The sequence below is a fragment of the Nymphaea colorata genome, chromosome 4 (assembly GCF_008831285.2).
Source record: "Nymphaea colorata isolate Beijing-Zhang1983 chromosome 4, ASM883128v2, whole genome shotgun sequence".
In the NCBI taxonomy this organism is placed as follows: domain Eukaryota; kingdom Viridiplantae; phylum Streptophyta; class Magnoliopsida; order Nymphaeales; family Nymphaeaceae; genus Nymphaea; species Nymphaea colorata.
The window spans coordinates 16,263,766-16,286,998 of NC_045141.1; the positions used below are offsets into that span (position 1 = coordinate 16,263,766).

General features: G+C 38.0%; 2 protein-coding genes across 2 annotated transcripts; both read right to left on the minus strand.

Moving 5' to 3' along the window:
- Nucleotides 1-14,410: 14,410 nt before the first annotated feature.
- Nucleotides 14,411-17,335, minus strand: LOC116253190 (caffeic acid 3-O-methyltransferase-like). The gene is made up of 5 exons (XM_050077340.1): nt 17,245-17,335; nt 16,810-17,143; nt 16,197-16,615; nt 15,485-15,549; nt 14,411-14,785 (listed from the first exon to the last, which is right to left on the minus strand). Exons 2-5 carry the CDS (start codon nt 17,127-17,129, stop codon nt 14,465-14,467), a joined length of 1,125 nt encoding a protein of 374 aa, XP_049933297.1. The 5' UTR covers nt 17,130-17,143; nt 17,245-17,335; the 3' UTR covers nt 14,411-14,464.
- Nucleotides 17,336-20,695: 3,360 nt separating this feature from the next.
- LOC116253191 (demethylepipodophyllotoxin synthase-like) lies at nt 20,696-22,126 on the minus strand. Its single transcript, XM_031627962.1, has 2 exons — nt 21,992-22,126; nt 20,696-21,298 (listed from the first exon to the last, which is right to left on the minus strand). Exons 1-2 carry the CDS (start codon nt 22,013-22,015, stop codon nt 20,696-20,698), a joined length of 627 nt encoding a protein of 208 aa, XP_031483822.1. The 5' UTR covers nt 22,016-22,126.
- Between the last annotated feature and the right edge of the window lie 1,107 nt (nt 22,127-23,233).

Consider the following 23,233-nt stretch of genomic DNA (forward strand, 5'->3'; position numbering starts at 1 on the left):
GATTTATGGACAATTCAGACACCAGATTACTAACAAAAAGATTAATACATGGTTATAATTAAAAAAGAAACTCGAAGAATAATTTGTGATCAGTCATTTTCGTAAATAGGGTTTAAATGTAAAAGCTAATTGGTGACAGTTATAAATTTTTCCTGTGTCATAAGTATTGCATAATAACAAATCGATGGGTTTTTTAGTGAAAACCAATCGAAATAAACCAAAAAAGCACAACTTATAAATTATACATGCAGGACAGGTTTCATATAATCACATAAATCAACTTTTTGATTGTATTTTCTTCCTTAATAAAATAAATCTGTACAAGTCCAAATGTTGATTTACTGTGCCTTTATTATACACACACACACATATATATATAAGAGAGTGAGAGAGAGAGAGAGAGAGAGATCCACCCACTCACTTTCATGATTTGAATTTTATCATCTTCCTGTTTTGCTTCTTATGCATTTATTTCATTCCAATCAACACTATTTACTTGACGAAATAAAATCACAATAAAAAATGGGAGAAAAAAATTTCCAAACTTTGCGTTCTTATGTTATTTAACAGTCACATCTGCCATTTGATTGACTTCACTTTTGAAAGATTTGTGATTGAATTGACATCACCTGCAAGAGGTTTGTGAATCAAATTAAGGAAGGAACAGTATCCATAATTATTATAAATAAATGAAGATGACACAATCAGGGCTCATCAAACTTGGCAATTGCTTCTAAAGAAAAGGTCATAAACTTTATGTTTTTTTTCTCTCAATTGTTATTTGTAGACCTACCAAATAATTTTCCGTCTTTAAATATATCATATACTATATACTGTAAATGGTTGAGCTCCTAACTTTTGAAGGCCATCAAAAGCTGAACTTTTGAATTTCATCCCACATTTGGGAAGGATTGAAACCCCAAATATGAGTTCCCTGACAAATCATGTTCCGGCTCTCCTTGTATGTTTCATCTTCTTGTTCAGTCATTGCTTGTTGAACAAAGATTGTAGGCATGTTCAGGCAAGAAAATATTACCCCGATGAGCCCCCGATCAAGACCATTGTGGTTGGTAATCTCTTCTTATTTATCATTCACTGTGCAATGCTCCTGCGTTCTCGTTCTTGCTATCAATATGGTTTTAAAGACAAGCATATGAATTCTGAGCACCTAGAAGTGAGAGAAGCTTAAGCAGGTCTCAGAAATTCCCGTTTCTTATTATTGGCAATTGAAAACAGTTCAAAGTCGTTTCTAAAATGAAAATTTTGAAAAAATTAGGCCAATAGCGTCAGAAATATATTGATCAACTGGGGCTGTATGGATCTCATGCATATATGGGCGAAGCTGCTTAGTTTTCTTCTTGTTACAATCAACATCATAATCATTATCGTTGTTGGTACAAAGTCTTAAGGAAAGCTTCATAAGGTTTGTACTTCAAAAATTTCCGGCAAAATTGTACTTCACAATTTTCAAACCTTACTTTTCTTTTTTTTTTATATATAGTTAGGCAAGTATTAAGATCATAGTAACAAATATCTTTTATGGGTTTTAAATGGTGAAGATTTTTTTTGGGTACAATATGGCAAAGTTGCTTTTATTAGGAGATGAGAAAATATCAACAAATTTTAAACAAATTAAAAAGAAAATTCCTAAAAAATGAAAGGCAAAAAACTGCAAAAACAAAAATGCAGTAATCAAAAAGGGGGAAAATGCCAAAGCACTAAAAAATGGAATTTTTTCATTCTTTTTGGTGTTTTTTTTTGCCATCTTTTTCAAAAAGACAGGTCCTTTTGCAGTTTTATACAGCTGACCCACTTTAAAAGTATAAACATGTTTTTTTCGAAAAGAACACATTTGTTATGATTACGATTAAGATTGTCATTACCATCAAGTAGGTAAAATCTGAAAATACTTTGTATTTGTTCTTCAAGCAAAAAATGAAAATGGGCTGATACAACACTACGTCAGGTGATGCAGATATATTGAAATTTCATGTCCCAGTCATTTTATGAAATATTTTGACAAGGACATAATAAAAGATCACCTAATATTGGCATGCGTATATCGTATTGTTTTTTTTTTCATTGGTTTATCTGCTCTTCGATCTCTAGCTATAATTAGTTCAATACAATCTTTTGCTCCAGGTGATGTAGTCCAGGCTAGTGAAAAAAAAAAAAATCCAAACTTTGCTTCAATTTCTTCAAGTTATAAGCAAGCATGGTCATACATGAGCAAATCCATGCATCCTCATCAGATCTCCCAAATGTGGGATTGCCAATGGTAGGCATTATAGGTAGAGCTAGAAAAATTTGACCAGGAAGCATTGTTATTGTTTTATCAAAAGTATAGAATGGCTGAAATGTGTGTGCCTGTCTGTGTGTCTATATATATATATATATATATATATATATATATTGTCTGAGCTTCTACATCATGGAAGCCACCAGGCCTCCGAGCTCCCCTAACTTTCCATTAACCCTAGTAGTTTTCCCTAATTTTTAGTTGGACAATGGAGACGTCATTGATTGTGTGGATTTTTACAGTCAGCCTGCCATGAAACATCCTTTCGTTAGAAGAGATCCCCAGGTATGGTTTTCTCTTTCTTTCTTTTGCAATTCAATGTTTTAAGACATAAGTTGTTAACCACGTCACCTCTAAATATTTATTAAAGAAAAGGTCCCCTTCAGATTTGATGAACCTTAGTTGCATGAGTAGGAGAAGCCACAACACCGCCACCTAAGTTCACACATGATTTCTGTAGACCAAGTAAGAAGCACTAAACAGTGTATTTGTGTATGTGTGTGCATTTATTAAATGTTGATCACAGTTAAGAGCAAAATTTCCTCTGCAACGAGTAACAGCAGAAAAGAACAGATCTCATGGACTGACAAATGACAATTTGGAAGGGATTGACCTAAGAAGAGGGAGATGCCCACAAGGAAGTGTTCCATTTCTCAAGGCCACCAAAGCAGGGCCACTCAATCTGAGTGCTATTAATGATTTTAAAAGATCAAGCGCCAACTTCGTCCTCAGATCTAAAACCATAAAGCCAGAAATGAATATGGAAAAGGACCATGAGGTTTGATTTCTCTCTTCCTCCTTTCTTCTTATATAATTTCTGAACTGTTAGCATAGAGAGTGAGTTCTAGTGCACCCAGTAGGTATGCAATAAAAAAAGAAAGAAGGTGAAGGCTAAGGTATATTGAAGATTTCTAAAAAGAAATAGCAGGGCTCTCTGTTGAACACTAGGCATTCTGATCATTATGCACTCTAGTGCACAATTTTTTGTGCACCCGGGTGCATGTAACCAGCTTCGCTTCGGTTAATACAAGTGATTGGCATGCACTTTTTTGCTCATCTAAGTTTATGATTTTGGTTGGATCGTGTCTCAAGCAACAAAGCTCTTACTATTGCTCCATTTAACATGCGAATGCATGGAACACAGTATGCGACAATGAGGATAGCTGATGGAGACTATACAGGAGCTCAGGGAACTATCAATATTTGGCAACCCATTATCGAAGATTTCTTTGAGATAAGTGTCTCACAACTATGGGTTGCACGAAGATTTGATGATGAAAATATTGCAACACTTGAAGCTGGTTGGGCGGTATGTTTTAGCTTCTTTATCCCGCCATATTATCAAAGAGACAAATAAATTATTTTCTTTAAAAAGTGGGTATCACTTTTTATTGATTAAGTTAACACTTTTGCCTTTTGATTAATGACAAAGGTGCATCGTACCCTATTTGGAGATTACGTGCCGCGTTTTTTTATCTTGACAACGGTAATTATTTGTCTAACATTTCTTACACTATTGTTACTAATATATAATAAATATTGTTGTATACCAACAAGCAACACTTTACTAAATATCCAGGAAAGCATGCTTTTGCCATAAGTTTCATCCTGTCATGCCTCTTCTATATATAAAATCAAAGACAAATATTACGTCGCCCAGATTTTCTGCACGCATGAAGCAAAAAATAGTTTCCTGGTTCTTGTTTCTCCAGAAAATATCCATAAGTTGAATGTTGACAAGTGTTTTATTATTTGATTCAACAGAATAACAGCTACGTGACACGACTATACTGTGATAACATCAAACACCCTCGCTACAACAATCAGCTGCAGTTTGTAAGATACAACAGTAATTACATGGCCATAGGTTCGAAACTCAGTACATCAGTTAATGAAGGGGAGCAGAAAGTATTGCAAATCAAAATAGAAAAGGTACATAATCTTCTTTACCGCACTACTTTAAGAGAGATAAGTTGTCCATGTATATGTTTGTTGTTTGTAAGGATGAGTCGATCTAGGAGCAAAATTTAATAGGGCCAATGTGGCTCGTATTAGTTTCCATGGCGCCCTATTGCTTTGCAGACGATTTATCTTATAGGCCATTACAGGTCGATGTGTTTCAACCTACATCAATTACCTAACTTATTTCTACATTAAAATTAAAAATAAAGTTTATTATTATTTATTATTTTACTTGCATGTTCTCCAATACATATCATAAAACCAACACAAGCCCCATATCAACCGCCACATTAATCTTGCAGTGAGGTGCTAATATGGGATGACACCCATGAGTTTCACAGCATTGTAGCTAATTACTCGAACCAGCTTCGGCTTTGGCTGGGTGAGTGGAAGGTACTCGTAGAAGGGTTGAAACCCTCTCCCATTCCTTCTATCGTTGAGGTCCAGAGCTGCTTCAAGACTGGATGGACTTGTGGTACACTAATAAACTAGAATGTCGCACTACTATTATTTGCAAAGTAGCGTCCATAAGAATGAAACTGATGATAGAATCATCGGTCCTCCAACCCAACCAGCTGTGCTATGCCACTCATAGCTAATAACTCCAACCCTCACAGGCACATGATTTTAACGTTGTATTATTTAGCTGAACCAAAATATAGACCAAGGTCAAAGTTCCAATGCCTCATGACACATGGTGCAGTCATCACATTGTTAGCATAAACCCAAAAAAATGAATGTTAATCGAGTAACATATTATGTATAAGAAAGGAGAAAACGTAGGTATCACTGATTACTAATGCGTTTTCCTTGTGAACAGAATACTTACGGAAATTGGGACCTTTCGGTCGACGGCCACATGATCGGATATTGGCCACATGAAAATTACGGCGATGGTTTTCCCCTAGCCACGGAGCTTCAATGGGGGGGCGAGATAGTAAACAAACAGAGCAAGGGAAGACATACGAGCACCCAGATGGGCAGCGGCCAATTCTCAAAGGAAGCGATAGGGAAGGCTGCTTTCATCAGCAACATAGGCTTATTCGACAAGGACAACAAATATTCGGATGCCCCAGAGGAGCCTGATGGCATCATTACTCATCCCGATTGCTATGATTTAACATATTGGGAACGTGATGCACAATATGGCCGCTACATAACTATGGGTGGACCTGGATATGATAAAGATAGATGTCCTTGATTATCTAAAATTGTTGCCCATGCTCCTCCACCCCCATCCATATATAAATTCCATTTCCTATTGATATTTTGTCATTTGTGTTGCTTGAATCCCCAGTGATTATCATTGATCTACTAAACTATTATCCCTCCCCCTCTTCGGATCCCCAATGAAATATCCTTTTTCTTCTGTCATTTTGTTATGTGCATTGTTGGTATGGGTTATTTTTGCTGTATAATTACAAAATACGTTGCAACCATAGTCACAAAAAGCATGTTACAAAAGCAAAAAAAAAATCAAATCAGCCAAAAAAAGGCAAATGGAAAAAAATATTTTTTCCAGTTTTTTTTTCATTTTAGGCATTTTTTAATGTCAAACTGCTTGTTTTTATTTTTTAATTTTTATTTGTTGCTCATCGATTGTTTTATTAGCTTTATCATCCTTGTCCTGCTCTAATGCTGTTAGACGTTATGCAAATCTAGTCGATATAGGCAAGTTGAATCTCTCCAAAGATTTCACCATTGTAAAATACCTCTTTTCTTTCCTTTTTATGAGGATCAGATAACGCTTGGACGTTATGCTCACTCTTGTATAAATATTGTATTTTGATTACCATACAATTAATCAATTTTTAGTTTTCTTCCGCCCATTGTTTATCATGGTATCAGAGCCTGGTCGAAGTCACCGGGGCGAGCACCCGTACTTGATCTTCCGCAGCACCAGAGGATTCTGCAACGGAAGTCTTGCTGGTGTTTCCTTGCAGTAGAAACCCTTCTGTTCAATAGAAATCCTGCGCGCAGCCCCTGTTCTTCTGTTTACCACCACCGGTGCCGGCAACCGTTGGCCTCCATAGTGCTCAGGCAGCACCCTCTATTCGTTCTGGTTCCAACGAGCCCAAGCTCTACCGGAACCGACGCCTGAGCCAGCCGGAATCTCCAGATTTCTGGCCGCCTTCCCTGCACTGTTTTTCTTCTTCACAAACCACTGCCTGCCAACTTCAGAAATTTGCCGTTATTTCCACCGACCATCTCTCACCCTGAGACTAAACAGGAATCATCGTCTCTCTGTTGTGCTTCCAACGGTCCGTTGCTCGACCGATTCCGACACCGGTGCTGGCCGGAATCACAGTTTTTCCGACTGCCTGTCCCTTTTTTACCCTGTTTTTGGGCGACCCTTATTTCCCCTGTTTTGGGTGAGACGTTTTTAACGGCTGTTGCTGCGTCCTTGCTTCAGCCGACCTCATTACAAGACAGCAGAATCGCCTCTGCTTCCTCCTCTCTGCCTCATTTTTCTCTCCGATTTTGGAAAAATGCTCAATTTCAGGCGACAAAGGAGAAAATCCCCTTGGAAACTGAACATGCCATTCCAGCCACAAGCAGGCGACCGATCGAGGGGGACGCGAACAGATCTGAGTACCTCTGTAATCTGAGCTAATGGACCAGATGCAGAGTCTGGCCGGTGTGGACGAAGGAGTGTCATCTCAACATGCATATGACGAAGACAATCCCTTTTATCTCCATCATTCGGACAATCCTGCCCAACCCTTAACTGGTGAAAACTATGAAGTTTGGCATCGTGCTATGACAATGGCTTTGGCAGCTAAGAACAAACTTGGTTTTGTCGATGGTTCTATTCCTCAACCAACATCTCCTAAATCTCTTGTTGTTTCTTGGGAGCGATGCAACAATATGGTTTTGATGCAACAATATGGTTTTGTCTTGGCTGCTGAATTCTCTTCATAAAACCTTATCGTCAACAGTGGTTTATGCTAACAACGCAACGCATGTTTGGACTGAACTTAAAATTCAGTTTTCTCAGTCCAATGCTCCTAGACTTTATCATACAAATGCAGATTATTAACTGCAAACAATTGCGGTCCTCCATTGGTGTTTATTATACTCAACTTAAATCTCTATGGGATGAGTATGATTCATATGTTATTTTGCCTACATGTGATTGTGGTGCCATGCGACAAGTTAAGGAGATATATGAACAACAGCGTTTGCTTGAATTTTTAATGGGGCTCAATGAAAGCTACAGTGCTATTCGCAGCCAAATTCTTCTTATTGAGCCAACGCCTTCTATTCCACGTGCTTATTCTTTGCTTGTTCAAGAAGAGCGTCAACGAGAAGTCCACGTTTCTCTACCATCTGAAAGTATTTCTGCTGCAGCCATTCAACGACGAAATAATGATAGGGACTTTAACGTTAAGTTTAAAGGCAAACCATGTATGCAATGTGAGCATTGTGGAAGAATGGGGCACACTAAGGCCCGCTGGTATCACATACATGGTTTTCCTAAGATGGGCGTCTCTAATTCTCAAAGCCAGCAGCCTAAGGTAAACTCTTCAACTTCTGATGCTTTATTGCCCACTCATTCACCATCAAAATCTCCAACCGGTGGCGTCAACTTCACTCCAGATTTGTACCGTCAATTCATGGATTTCTTAAACACACAAACTCCCAAAGTTAACATTGCAGGTATGATACTCCAGCCTATAGCTTGTTCTGTTTATTCACCAAAGTGGATTATAGATACCGGAGCCACCCATCATATGGCAAGCTCCATTTCTATTCTCTCTTTTCCTATTCCAGCTGATTGTAACCCTATTAAAATGCCAAATGGATCAACCACACCTGTCACTCATAGAGGATAGGTTCGATTAAATCCATTTCTCACGTTGTCCAATGTTCTTTGTGTCCCAACCTTTTCATTTAATCTTGTTTCAGTCCCTAAACTTGTCATTGAAAATAACTGTGATGTTATTTTTAATGATTCTTGTTGCATTGTTCAGGACCGTCACTCGAAGAGGATGATTGGGCGGGGTAAATTGGAGAATGGCCTATATGTTTTGGAGATTGAGAAACCAGCCGCTGCACATGTGATGTCGGATTCTTCAACCTTATGGCACTACCGTCTTGGTCATCCTTCATTCTCTAGACTCAAAACTTTATTTAGTTTTCTTGATTTGTCTCATGTTGATGAACATTGTTCAATTTATCGTCTTGCCAAACAATCTCGTTTACCATTTCCCAATAGTTCAATCTCTACTACCAGATGTTTTCAATTGCTTCATTGTGATATTTGGGGAGGCTACCAAACGGAGTCACTTTTTGGTGTATATTAATTTTTGACTATTGTCGATGATTTTTCTAGATCCACATGGGTATATTTGATGCGTTACAAACATGAAACCTTTTTTGTAATTCAAAATTTTATGTGTATGATGGAAAATCAGTTTCACACAAGGATAAAAAAGCTTCGTAGTGACAATGGCCTAGAATTTTTTTCCAATGATATGACCCAATTTTTACAAACCAAGGGCATAGAAAGACAACACTCTTGTGTCGGCACCCCACAACAAAATGGAGTTGTCGAGCGAAAGCGTAAAGATCTCCTCAACATAGCTCGCGCCCTTAGGTTTCAAGCTAAACTTCCTTTGAAATTTTGGGGAGATTGTGTCTTGACAACAGCATATTTATTAAACCGTTTGCCCACAAAACCATTTAAGGACAACATTCCTTTCGAAATTCTTCATGACAAACGTCCAACTTATAATCATATTCGGACATTCGGATGTCTATGTTATGCATATAATATTTCAAAACGTCATAAATTTGACGCTCGTTCGCGAAAATATGTCCTTATTGGATATCCGTTTGGACAAAGTGCTTATAAACTTTACAATCTTGAAACACATCAAGTCTTTACAAGTCGTGACGTTCATTTTTAAGAACATGAGTTTCCTTTTTCTCGCATCAAAGATAGTGATAGTCGGCTTGTGTTACCTCTCCCTACACGTGAATCTCTTGAATATGACTACATGGTTCCTAGTCCTGATTCCATATCTCACGAAACTACCACCATATTGTCACATGAACACTCTCTGTCAACCTCACCACACGAACCTCCACCACCCACTATGCCACAACCTGCCCCCAACGATACCACTATTAGTCACCTACCATTAAGGCGTTCTACTCGGCAGCACATGGTACCATCTCGTCTACAAGACTATCGATGCTTCTACTCTACTTCACTCAAATCCTCTAATTCGGGTAATGGTACTAACCCTACAACACCAACACATCACCCAATGCACCATTCTCTTCATCTTGATAATTTCTCTCAGTGTCACCAAGCCTTTTTAACTACTATTCTCAACAACATAGAACTGTCTTCTTTCAATGAGGCAATACAATATCAGGAATGGAGAGATGCTATGGATGCTGAGCTTCAAGCGTTAGAGGCAAACTGTACTTGGGAAATCACTTCTCTTCCACCAGGCAAAAAACCCATTGGTTGTTGCTGGGTTTACAAAATCAAGTATAAAGCCAACGGATCTGTTGACAGATATAAGGCGCGACTCGTTGCTAAAGGATATACACAAACTGAAGGTATCGACTACACCGAGACTTTTTCTCCCGTTGCCAAAATTATGACTATTCGATGCCTTCTATCCATTGCTGCTATTAAAGGGTGGTCTCTTTACCAAGTCGACGTCAATAATGCATTTCTTCATGGAGATTTGCAAGAATAAGTCTATATGTCTCTTCCACCTGGTTTTACCCGACAAGGGGAGAACATTGTCTCTCGGCTAAAGAAATCTCTTTATGGGTTGAAACAGTCATCTCAGAATTGGTTTTTTAAACTCACTGAGTTCCTTCAACACCTTGATTTTTCTCAATCTAAGGCAGATTACTCCTTGTTCTGTAAGGTCAACAAGAATGGCAGTATTTTTATCGTGGTATATGTTGACGACATTATTATTGCAGGGGATAATCAACAAGCCATTGATCAATTGAAGGTCATAATCAATGGTAAATTTCAATTGAAAGATTTAGGAGAACTTAAATATTTTTTGGGCATTGAAGTTGTAAGATCAAAACGTGGAATTTTTCTTTCTCAAAAGAAATATATAATGGACACTCTCCATGAAGCTGGATATAGTGGGGTCAAACCAAGTGACACACCAATGGAACAACATCTAAAGGTAGATGATGAAAAAGGTGAACTATTAGACGACCCTACTTTCTTCAGAAAAATTATTGGTTGTCTAGTCTATTTGACCATCACACGACCGGATATTCTTCATAGTGTCCATATTTTAAGTCAGTTCATGGCACACCCAAGAACCACTCACTTGAAAATCGCTTTTCGCATCCTTCGATATATTAAATCATCACCTGGACACGGTATTCTTTTATCATCTAATAGCAACATTGTTGTTAAAGGATTCTGCGACTCGGATTGGGCCTCATGCCCAATGACAAGGAGATCAACTTCTGGATTCTGCATATTTATGGGAGACAATCCAATATCATGGAAGGTCAAGAAGCAATCCACTGTATCAAAGTTTTCAGCAGAAGCAGAGTATAGAGCCATGGCTCTAGCCACTTGTGAAATGACTTGGATAAAATATATTCTTAAAAATTTTGGAATCATTCATGAGCAGCCTATGGAGTTACATTGTGACAATAATGCAACAATACATATCGCTGCAAACCCGGTGTTTCATGAAAGGACTAAGCATATAGAGATAGACTGTCATGTTGTTTGCGAGAAAATCCAAAGTAAAGAAATCTGCACCAAACACACACGTAAACTCTGAAAATCAAGTTGCTGATATCTTTACAAAGCCTTTAGAAAAGGAATCATTTTTCAAGTTAAGAGGTATGTTGGCCTTAATTGACCCAGGAGCTCCAACTTGAAGGGGAGTGTTAGACGTTATGCAAATCTAGTCGATATAGGCAAGTTGAGTCTCTCCAAAGATTTCACCGTTGTAAAATACCTCTTTTCTTTCCTTTTTATGATGATCAGATAACGCTTGGACGTTATGTTCACTTTTGTATAAATACTGTATTTTGATTACCATACAATTAATCAATTTTTAGTTTTCTTCGGCTCATTGTTTATCAAATGCGCTATCATAAAGCTGCAGAAATGAATTAGATGGAAGAAAGCTAACCCAAGATGCAATAAAGACTCTACTGCAACACTAAAGATAAGAAACCAGACTATGGCCGGTGCACCACCAGGTCAGGCCAACCTAGAACTTCTCGGGAAGGGACGACCACCCGTCAATCAAGCAGCTCTCTCTTATGACGACGGAACTAATAACACCTAGTCTTAAAAATAAGAAAACTCAGAGCTTGACAACCCTTGAAGTTCTCGCCAAAAAATAAGAAAACTCAGAGCTTGACAACCCTTAAAGTTCTCGCCAATGTCATTTCGTTATCCAGCCACACACTTCTTTTACTGCCGAACCCTCTTTTTTATAAATGCTTTCGGTTTACCTAAAAAGGAAAAGGAAAATGGAAGTTGCGTTTGACACGTTTCCCTTAGTTCTTGTATGCGTATGAGACGCAGTCTTATCATGTGCTGGTTACGAAACATGGAAAAGCAAGAAAGGGTGTTGAAGGAGTTGATGTGTAGATTTTGAAGGTACGAAAAGCAACCATATAGGCACACATGCTAATGGGTTTAAGAGAAGTTAGCAACCTCAGTCTTCGTCTTAGTATTGTATAATTTTATGAACTTAAAATTCAGCAGCAACTAAAATGGCTAATAAACCCAACACATCTCCTCAGCATGTTTGTTTCTTCCAGATAGATATATATATTTAGTTAGATCACCTTGTAATATTTTGTGTTGAAGACGGTGTTCAGCACCTGTGATATATATCTGGGATCTACATAGCAGGACAGGGTCATGAAAATGTACTTCAATAAAGGAAAGTGGACACACAAAACCCTCTGCAAGTGTTTCTCAATTTCCTCATTCTCTGTCCATCTTCTTACGTTTTTTTTTTCCTCATGCCCAGCCTGCTCTAGTTATAGTATCAAGGCAATTTGTTTGCAGTGTTTTCCTTTAAAGTATCATCTCATGGACTGTTTTCAGGAAATTCCTTGTTTTAGGACATCAAAAAGTATAAGAAATAAGGCAATAGCTTCGCTGTCCTTACCTTAGCTGTGGTAGCAAGCCAGTTATTTTCATGAAGAGATTACGCTCCAGAGGCTGGCCCTAGACAGTGGAACATTGACCTTGAACTTTGTGCAACAATCCAGAAAGAATTATGTTGTTTTCCTTCTTTATGGTGGTAATGATACAGGGCCACCTAATCTTTGCTCTTGAAACTTAGTTATCAAGTTAGTTGGGGTGGGGTGTTGGGAAGTTAGTTGTCAACGCCGTCAAACTATTTTCACTTTTAAGAATGTTGATGTGGACCTGGTGCTAGACAAGGTTCGTCATCTCATATCAATTATAAATTTGATGGGGGACTCCTTGGCTTTCAATTGGGAATCCAGAAGAACATACATTATGCAGCTTGGGGTCCTCTTAATTTTTGGAAAGTTGCCAAGTTGGTGACAAGAAAGTTGTTCCTTTTAAAGTTTTTTACAGCTAACAACTATAATTTAGACTACTTCGAGGAAATTTTTTCTACTGCAGTACAGTTTAGTTTTATAGAAGGCTACATATTGGTGACTGTTTTATACACATTCTGGGTCTTTGGCTTGGTCAGCATTGTTCTATGTTTCCTTGGAATTTATCCTTTTTCCTTGTTTTACAGGTTGTGCTACTCAGTTGCTGAACATCATAGTGCAGTAGTCCCTTGGCAAATAGTCGTTGAAAAGAGAGGTTTAGTTCTGCTGTTGTCAGTTTGACAAAAGATGAAGCTCCTAACAGCTTTGAAGAATACAGAGCTTCTTGTTCTACATCATGTATCAATACAATACTAGGTACTTCTCCCATCATTACCTAAGCAGATCCCAATGATAGTAGACTTTTGTGCTTTAAATATAATTTGAACAAAGTCTCGTGCATCTGCATTCATCTAAAATATTGTCATGGCAATGGTTAGGTGCAATGTTCTTGTTTTTTTGAAATAAAAGCTTGCCACGTTGATGTAGATATTACAAGAACAATTTCTTTAGTATCAGATTTAGTGAAATGTCTGTTTTCTTTTATCCTGTAGCGCATGAAGTCAACTAGGGGAGGATGTGTTTTTCCAAAATAAAATCATGTTTTCTTAGACCAATAAAATTTACATGCTAAGTGAGCCATAGATTTTACATGCATTTAATCTCTTCTTTTCATGTGCAAATGACATGATTCAGAACTTGTTATTTGTTATAATTAGACTATGCAAATAATATCTTCAAGCTTGAATGACCATTTGATATATAATTGCATGAGTTCATTCAGGGGCATGGGTAATACACATCATGACATACTGATAGACACCAGGTACGGGATCGCAGGTCGGGTCCAGTGGACTGAGCCGGTAACATCAATAAATGGAGTCAGTAGGCCAGAACTGGAGATTATCACAGAAATTATCACAGAACTGGAGAATTGCTAATCCGGGATTAGGGTTGGTGTGCATGTGTTTTCCTAAAGAGTACTTTTGTAAGGAGTTGTACCATGCAGTTAATGTGGCTAACACATACTTAGAACTTGAGGCAATCTAGTAAATATGGACGGTAACACCTAATTAAGGACGTTATATATAGAGGTGCAATTTGGCTCGACATTTGGCGTTTTGAGTTACTTCTTCGAAAAAGTTAATAGAAAGGTAGAAGCAAAATAATTGAAAATGTATGACTTGAAAAGCAATCACCAACGGTGATGTCTACTCAGATTTTATGAGTTGAAAAAAAAAAAAACACTGTTAAACTTAATATACTAAGATGCAATTCTGCACATAATTGAATTCTAGTTTTGTAGAGTCACCCAGCTATCTACTAAGGATCATTCAATTTTAACATGATAGACGGTTAAGAGAAAAACAATAAGAAAAAGGTGATGAGTATTTTTGTTATCTAATATTATTGTAGTCGGATTTGTGAACTGATGAGGAAAAATAAGAGAACGGGGCTAGCCAGCTTTTATTAAAGTATCTTTACACACACACACACTAATAAACAGCTTTAAACTGTTTGAGTGCATTTATTTATTCGAAAGCCTTCTATTACACTGGTTCAAATTCAACTGGAATCGTTAATGGTTCTCAAATAGTTATACTAGAGGTAAATATTGGTGCTTTTGTTCTTGTAGAATTCAATGACCCAGAAATTGTAAGCGCAACATATGGCCTTGATCCCTGTGAAACCAGCAGCCTTTGCCAAACCCTCAAACTCCTTCTCCGTCCTCTCCTTCCCTCCATGATTTAGTGCCAACATCAAGAGATCAAGCTGAAATACAGCAGATGTGCTTAAACTGTTATCTACAGTCTGCGGGGCAACCATCTCCGCAATAATCACCTTGCCGTTCTCTGGCAGTGCATTCCAACAATTCTCTAGCAGCTTCAGGCAATGATCATCATCCCAGTCATGAAGGATCCACTGCCACACGTAGATATTGATCACGGAGTCTTAAAATGATAGATTAGTTAACTTGTTTGGCACTTAATTTTTCAAGTCATGTGTGTGTCTATATATATATAGAGACTACAGTAACAATACAAAAATGGAGTCAACGATAGTTGCGCAAAAGCAGAAAACAAAACAATAGTTGTGCAGACATAAGATAAAAAGCAAGGGAATATGGGATACTTTAACTCTAATTCATTGTGAACCAGACAATGGGCAAACAAATAAAGGGCCACAGCACTCCAACCGAGTAGCTGCAGCAGTAGGGATACATGTGCATATGGGTCTCCCTACTTTTTCCAAAACAAAGTGTACTGCAGTAAAACTATCAATCATGGGGAACTTTGTCTTTTCCTATTTTATGCAAATCAGAATAATGGACAAAGAATAAAAGGGCATATTCTTGTAAAACAGTGTTCTAGGATCTATAGAATAAGTTTTTTTCTGACCCGTCTATGCAAACAAACAAACATAACCTTCAATTGCCCTATGATGATTCTTTATGTGTGTCAAATAATTGGCAAAAGGTTAAACTGTTCCAAAAGAACATGCAATAATTATCTTCCTATAAAACAATGTGTTCTAGCGAACAAGCAACGAGGCCACAGAAAAAGCAGCCCCTGAGTGAGAGAGAGAGAGAGAGAGAGAGAGAGATGGGATTAATATACAAACCTTCATAAAGATGGCATCGCCTGATTGCACGCTGGCAAACATGTCACCTCCAACATGTTGGACGCCTACATTGATGACAGCAGAAAGTAACAACCATGAGCAGCTTATGTACACAACAATTGGCATAATTGTTCGTTTGCCCCTAAATGTTGTGCTCGAGTTTGGGACTAACACATGAGCTCGTTTGATTTGTTGAACATTGATTTCATCAATGAGCCGAACCCAAGATCAACTTCTAGGAGAATATACATCTTGTCCAATAAATTTCATAAACATCTAAAAAGTATAAATAGAATTATAAAACTAATGACATATATGTACAAGAATATTTTCATTTGATACATGAATGAGAGGTAAGCGGGCAGATTGCCTTCATTCATATTTTATTCACATAATTAGACGAAACAAACTGAGCTTTGCCTAGAAAGTAAACCTATTCGAGCGCAATCCACGAGACACTTTACTTCATGTTCTTGTGGATGTCTTTGGCAATACCGCGACTGAATTTCATGAAAATCTTCATTTTGATGAAAATGAAAGGTAATTATTTATATCATGAATAATGTTCTCATAGTTTTTGAAAATTTTGAATATTATCCTAATTAAACATGACCATCATATGATCATCTCTACAAATGTCGGCTATTTGAATTATTTTCCTTCCATCTTTTTCCAATTAAAAAGAAAAACTGGCATCAAATTTGACACATACCAGGGAAATTTGGGGCCTCTTGAACGACATGTGGTAAGTCGAAGTTGAAGCCCTTGATTTGCGGGTACGTCGCTGTGATGAGCCCCAAGTTGGTACCAGTCCCTCCCCCAACGTCCACCAGTGTGCGGAGGCCATGGAAGCCGGTGTAGATCTCCAGGATCTTGTTCATGATGATGGTCGAGTGATGTTGCATTCCCTTGTTGAACAGCCTATTGAAGCGTGGGTCCTTTCCATGGTAGTCAAAACAGTTCATACCGTAGGCCCTCCGGAAGGGGATGCCGCCTTCCAGCACTGCGTCTTTGAGGTGATACCATGGCTCCACGTACACCTTGTCTAGCAACGTGAGAACCAGGGGACCCATGGAACCTCCATTCTCGTCTCCCAATAGGAACCTCGATTTGTCCCCCAGCCCATATCTCCTATTCATAACGTCCCCATCCACAGAATGTTATCCTCCCGAATATTATATAATATATGTTTTCTACAGTCACATGCTGAGTTCTTTCACTGGTCGTAATCATCAGATCATATACAGTAAAAGTTAAAGAGTTTAAAAAAAGACACTTCGTTTGGACATATATATATATAGAGAGAATGTTAGAGAGTTGATCACCATTTGGCATTGCAGTCATGGTTGTTGTTGGTAATGGTGGTGGTGGAGCAGGTGAGAATTGAGTGGCTGGCAAGTAGTCGGAGGAGGCGCTCTAGCAGGGCCGGTGCATCTGGATTCTTGGCAGACAATCGGTCAGCTATCTCATGCGATGTAAGCAGTGGGATTCCCTCCTGCTGATGGGCTTTCGCCATCACCTCCAAGAGGCCCATCTCTATAGCAGCCTTGAGGGCCATGGGCAGCACGGAACCGCTCACCAAGTGCCATGCTGACAAGCATGCTTGCTCGTCCAGCCCATTGTTGTTGCTCATGAGCGGATGCATGGCTGTCCACTTATCTGCTAGATGGAAGACAATAGTAATAGAGTCGAAGAATTTGTGCAGCAATTGTGAAGCAAGTGAGAATTTGTGAAGCAATACTATGAAGAAGGTTGATCACCTGATCTTGTATATACTTCGCCTGAAACCTCTACAAATGATAGCTCGAGTATGGGACCCTCTTTGACTTCTTTCAATCTTGGAAGCTGAAGGTCTTTAGGTTGAACTTGACTCCCCACAGGGCCTGACATCCTACTCTTTATAGACAAGTCCAGTTATGACCTATGGGCGACCATAGTTGCCTAATTTCAAAGTTTCCTCACATACATTGATGAATTATGCCAAAGAAAAGATGAGGCATATGTGGCGCATTGTCAGCCATACGTACCAAAAATATCTAAGCAACTTGTGGGCGGGGGACGAAGGTTTTTCTTTTCTCCTCCTTACTTGAAGAAGCGACCATGAAAATTAGTTAAGATTCGATAGTAACTTGTCCGGCTGCTGCGGAAATGTAATGAATGATGTTCACATGGCCATTAACTCATGTTCAATACATTGACATATTAATTTCTTGAGTGACTGATCATTATACATATTCTTTCAATTTCTCTACGAGAACAGTTGGCAATGCATGATTGCATTGAACTGTGTGAATGGACCGAACTCCGTAGGGCTTACTCCCCTCTCTCTCTTTCTCTCTTACCGATGCATTGCATTGAATTTGAACAGAACTTGGTATGGTCAGGTCTATATATATATATATATATATATATATATTACGATGTCTCGTTCAGATTGACAAGACAAAGGATTTATGGAAACTGATATGTAAATAAAGAGAACCGGCTGCCTACTCAATGTGCCTTGCATCTATAAACATACTGCACACACGCACACTGAAAATTAACTTGCGGTTGCCGGTATTTTTCCAACATATATACTATTATCGCTTAATTTACCTGTTTCAAGGTTTTTCCTAACATGAGTTTTGGATGGTAATATTTTCTTTAATTAAAAAATGAGCATGTCCGATTATTTCAGCACCAGCATAGTGAAACTGTGACTTACAAAGAGCGAAAGTTGAATGCTATGTATAATGCTTGTAAAGTCTGGTAGACAGAGTCGGCGCACCAGCATAAGGAGCCCCGTGCAGACATATGCGTGACCATAACTTTTTTTTAAAAAATGTAGCTACGTTTTTTTTTGTGTGAAGTTATCAGATAACGGTTTCAATTAAACATCTGTTCCTCTCAGAAATGATTATTAATTAAAATCACAAGAATATAATTAAAAAAATTCAGCTAACAAATTTTCTTCTCAAGTTGGCACATGTTCATTCAAAACTCTTATTGAATAGTTTTTTATTATTATTTTTATATTATAATAAGGCTGGACAAAAGTTGGTCCTTTCACAGGCAAGTTGCCCATAAACTATTCCTTCATTTCCAAGATTCATTGTTTTAAAAAACCAATACAAGGTTTCTATTTGATGGTTTCGACTCCAATGTCTTTTTTTGCGTTCCCGAGAAGAAAGCAAACTCGAATTTCTAAAAGCACAAATATTTTTAACAAATTGTGTGCTTGGGGCCAATGGACGTCGCTTGATATGTGGCTTAAATACTTCTTGCATTACAACTTCTTGATTGTTTGTTTCATTATAAACTTATTCTAAAGCCTCATGTGCCCAAAATATGCATCATTGGTCGATCCATTGCTTCTTCCCGACCTCTCTTTCCAAAATATGTACAACATATAACAAAACATAGATGCAGTCTACGCATTTGCGGGAAATGCAAATTTTAATGATGCAATTTGCAAAACTAGGGTTTCATTCCCTACTATGCACCATCACTAAAATAATATTTTTCTCATTTTTCCATGTAAAATTCATTTTATTGAATAAACTTGTAAAGTTCATTACAAAGGAAAAAAAGCAGGTAAGATTCTCTCTCTCTCTCTCTCTCTCTCTCTCTATATATATATATATATATATATATATATATATATATATATATATATATATATATATATATATATATATATATATAGCATTTAAAAAATTATTTCGCAAGCTCATAATTTTTTTGCTATTAAAATGATTTTCAGTTTAACGGGGTTTTCCACCGCCTAATACAAGCCAAAGCCCCTACCGTGGTACTCTTCATCTTTTTAGGATATAATTAGGATACAAAGCTGCTTTCAGTACTTTGAGCTGTTGTTCTCATTACATTTCTGGTATTAATAGTCTTTTTATTTTATTAGAGTGCATATAATTGAAGAATTTAAAAGAGATGATAATGACATACCAGCCCCTACTCACCTTTTGTGCCAACTCCTTTGAGATTGCTATTATATTTTGTCACGTCGACCAAAAAACCACCCCGGCCCAGTTCTTACAAGTCGGGCCTGGGCTTGGGCCAGTTCGGCCCAGCCCAATTTTTATAAAAAAATATTTTTTAAATATAAAATATATTTTTAATATAAAATATATTTTTAATATAAAATATATTTTTAACATAAAATTATATTTTTAATAATAAAATATATATTATTAATAATAAAAATAATAATTGAGTTTTTCAACCACCATGGAGACTCCACCAGCGGCCCAGCTGGGCGCCACCCCTAAATTTGAAGCCATCTTTTTAGGCAAATAAAAGATCCTACGAAAACTGCGGAGGCACTTTTTCTATGCTGTTATTTTCTTTAACTAAATAATAAGGTCGAGATGTCTAAGCCAAACCTGTGTCCCGTCAACGAAACTCAACGAATTAAGGTAAAATAAACGGACAAATTTGTTTTTAAATGTCCAATGGAAAGAATGGATTTGTCAACTAGAAAAAATGATAATATATACAGTGGATTTAATCGACGCGTCAATATGATTAAAGACCAACCTTGTTTTGGATATGCTTAACTGGATCTGGTCAAAAGATTTGGATTCGATTACTGGTCAGATTCGAATTTTGGCGACCAGTTTCACAGTCGAACCCAAATCCAGGTCTTATATAACCTTGATCGTCGGATAAAATCTGACAAACTAAAAAGCAATAAATTTCGACGCATCGTTACCCCATTTATATCGATTTCAGATGATTTTAATCTTTCTCTTTTGTAATGTCCAAACTAAATGACATGATTGGCGATCGACCAGCTGTTTGTTAATTAAACTATGTAAGCCAAAGATATCAAATTGCATTGACCATCTAACAATTTAATAAGTTCATCTAGGGCAACGAGTTAGGCATACATACGTAGGTCATTGTATCATACAAGTCATATATGTTACAATAATATGACCTCTAACTAGTGCTCACCGGGATTTCTCGGCCCACCGGGATTCCAGGCAATGAGCTTGATGACCTCTCCGGTCACTTGAAATAATAATTTTTTTTTTAAGAAACTGATTAGTACTTCACATTATTTGAACTTGACTATATGATTTTTTTGTGTCGGTATGGTTAATAATTAAAATACAAGATGAAAAAAATTAAAAAGACTATAAAATATATTTCTTTTTAAATAAAATACCATATATTTGCTTCCTTTACTACGCACGGTAAACTCGGCGCTCAGTAAAGGGAGTGAGGGAGGCGTGGAGAGAAGAGAACATGAAGCATAGTTGTTTGCCCAAAAGGCTTGGACTCTTCAAACACGGTTTCTGGATGCAGCTCCATGTCAAAGCTGTGGAGAAGACGGGCGAGCACAATGTATACCGATCTTAATGAAAATGAAATTCCCGGGCACACCCTGCGGCCTGACCCAAACGGAATCAACTGGAAATGCTGGCCCCCAACATCCACGTCACTTTCCAAAAACCTCTCCGGCTGAAACTCGGCGTGGTCCGGCCACACCCTCGGGTCACGCTGTATCTTCCATGCATTGACCACTAGCATGGTGCCGGCCGGAACGCCAAAGCCACCAATTTGGCAGTCCTCCCTGGCTTCTCTTGGAGGCAGCAATGGTGTCGGTGGGCGAAGTCTGAGACTCTCCTTGACCACTGCTTGAAGATACACCAATTTTTTGATATCGGATTCATCCACAATCCTGCCTTTGCCGACTGCTTTGTCCAACTCATCTTGGGCCTTCTTCAGTGCCTGGGGATTGAGTAACAGCAGGTGTAATGTCTGGATCAAGGTGGCTGATGTGGTGTCGTTTCCCCCAATTATCATTGCCTGAAAGGATGTAAAAAAGAAAAAAACCTCTATGTCAATTATTCAAGCATTCCATTCAAGGGCATTTAGCAAAAGGAATACTAACTCTGTTCCAAAGATCAGAAAAGATTCATATAACGCTAAAATGTATGAATTTGCTCCAACCTGCCAATCTTTTGAACATATTCATGAATCTTGTTTTTGTAACCCAGCTGATCTCACATGGCACCATTGGATCTAACCAGTAGCTTGGAAGATAGCCAAAAATCTATACTACAAGACGTCCAAGCATAGTTAAATGAAACGAAATACGACTCCATCAGTGAAAAAAATTAGAAATGTGAATACATATTTAAACTTGATAGTACTCATCAAAGTAATGCACACATGCTCATTATTCATTTTTCTCATTATTCACAACTCTGTAATTCGAGTGAGTTTTTCAAACTTAAGCAAATATTTTGAAAGTAAATTTGACCAGAGTAGACAAATCTCCATCGATCACTTTCTAGTCCGTTGAAATTATGAAAAGGTAATTCATTTGGTCCATTGATTAAGTAACCGTTTTTACTACTTGACAATTTTCATTAGTCTAATAATTATTGTTTACTTTCCCAATCAGTTGATCAAACCCACCACCCCGAATGAATATTCATACCCAATTAGAAATCCAAATCCTATTCAACAAATAACAAATAATGAATGAGTTTTTACCAGTGCCGTCGTCTTCACCACCATATCGGCGTCCGGGTCCTCCCCTACAAGTGACAGCAGGACATCGATGAAGTCATGGTCCCCCTCCCGGAAACCGGATACGTTTTGCCGGCGATGCTCTGCCACGCAGCGGCCGATGAGAACGTCCAAATTCCCGGCCACCCTCTTCATGGCAGCGATACAGCCATTGATGTCGAGAAAGTCGAGAAAAGGAAGAAAATCAGACACCACGAAGGCCACGAGAAGGACCAGCATCTCCCTCGTGCAGTGCGCTGTCTCTCGCGCCTTCGAGTCGTCCTCCGAGCCTCCCACGACGTAGCCAGCCCCTGCGGCAGTTCGGGTCACCGTGTGAAGGATACCACAGCGGCAGCCGCAAGGGTAAGGGTAGGAACTTTTTTGTCCGCCGCTAAGTAGGAACGTTTTTACTGGAGGAATAGAACTATAGTCTTAAAACTTTAACAAAAATTAAAATGCAAATTTTTTAAATTAAAACTGAACTATAACTATGGTTTTAAATTCTTAACAAGAAGCAAAATGTAATTTTTCATAATTTTTATATTAGTTAAAATAAAACGTTTAAAATTTACATAATTTTTTAAAATCTACCCGCCTGCCTTCACCCTTCACCACCCGGTGCATGGATTTTAACTAAAAAGATCTCTAAATACAGATCATCGTGCTCTTAATAATAATTTGTGGTACTATAAAGCTTATATACATGAATTGTTTTGTATATATAATAAGAGTAGATGCTTACTCTTGAAGATTAGTTTTTGATGTGCTGCTGTCTAAGTAAAAAAAAATTGAAGAAAATTATATCACGCCAGATATCATAAATAATGATATTTTGCTCATTTCAGAATAATATGAGCTACTTTGTGACTTTGTGAACAAGTGTCATGAACTAGACCCATTCTCCCACACTCAAAGAAGAAAGGGGCACAACGATTTTGAGACAAAGTTGTTCAACTGTTAGCCACACAAGTTTCTTTTTTATGTATAAGAAATATAAAAACTGCAAGAAAAATATGGTTCCCTACCAAAATGGCGTGGTTACCTGATGTGTTCTTTGGTGTGGGAGGAAGCAGCGTAGTTCACAGGCCACCATCTACGCGTCTATGCGAGGAAGGTTCTCACGTCTTTGTCGAGAAACAACTTTCTGGTTTTTGCATTTTCGTCATTTTGGTGATTGGTCGGGCCCAGCTATTTTTGCAACGTCCGAAATAGATCGAATTGCATATG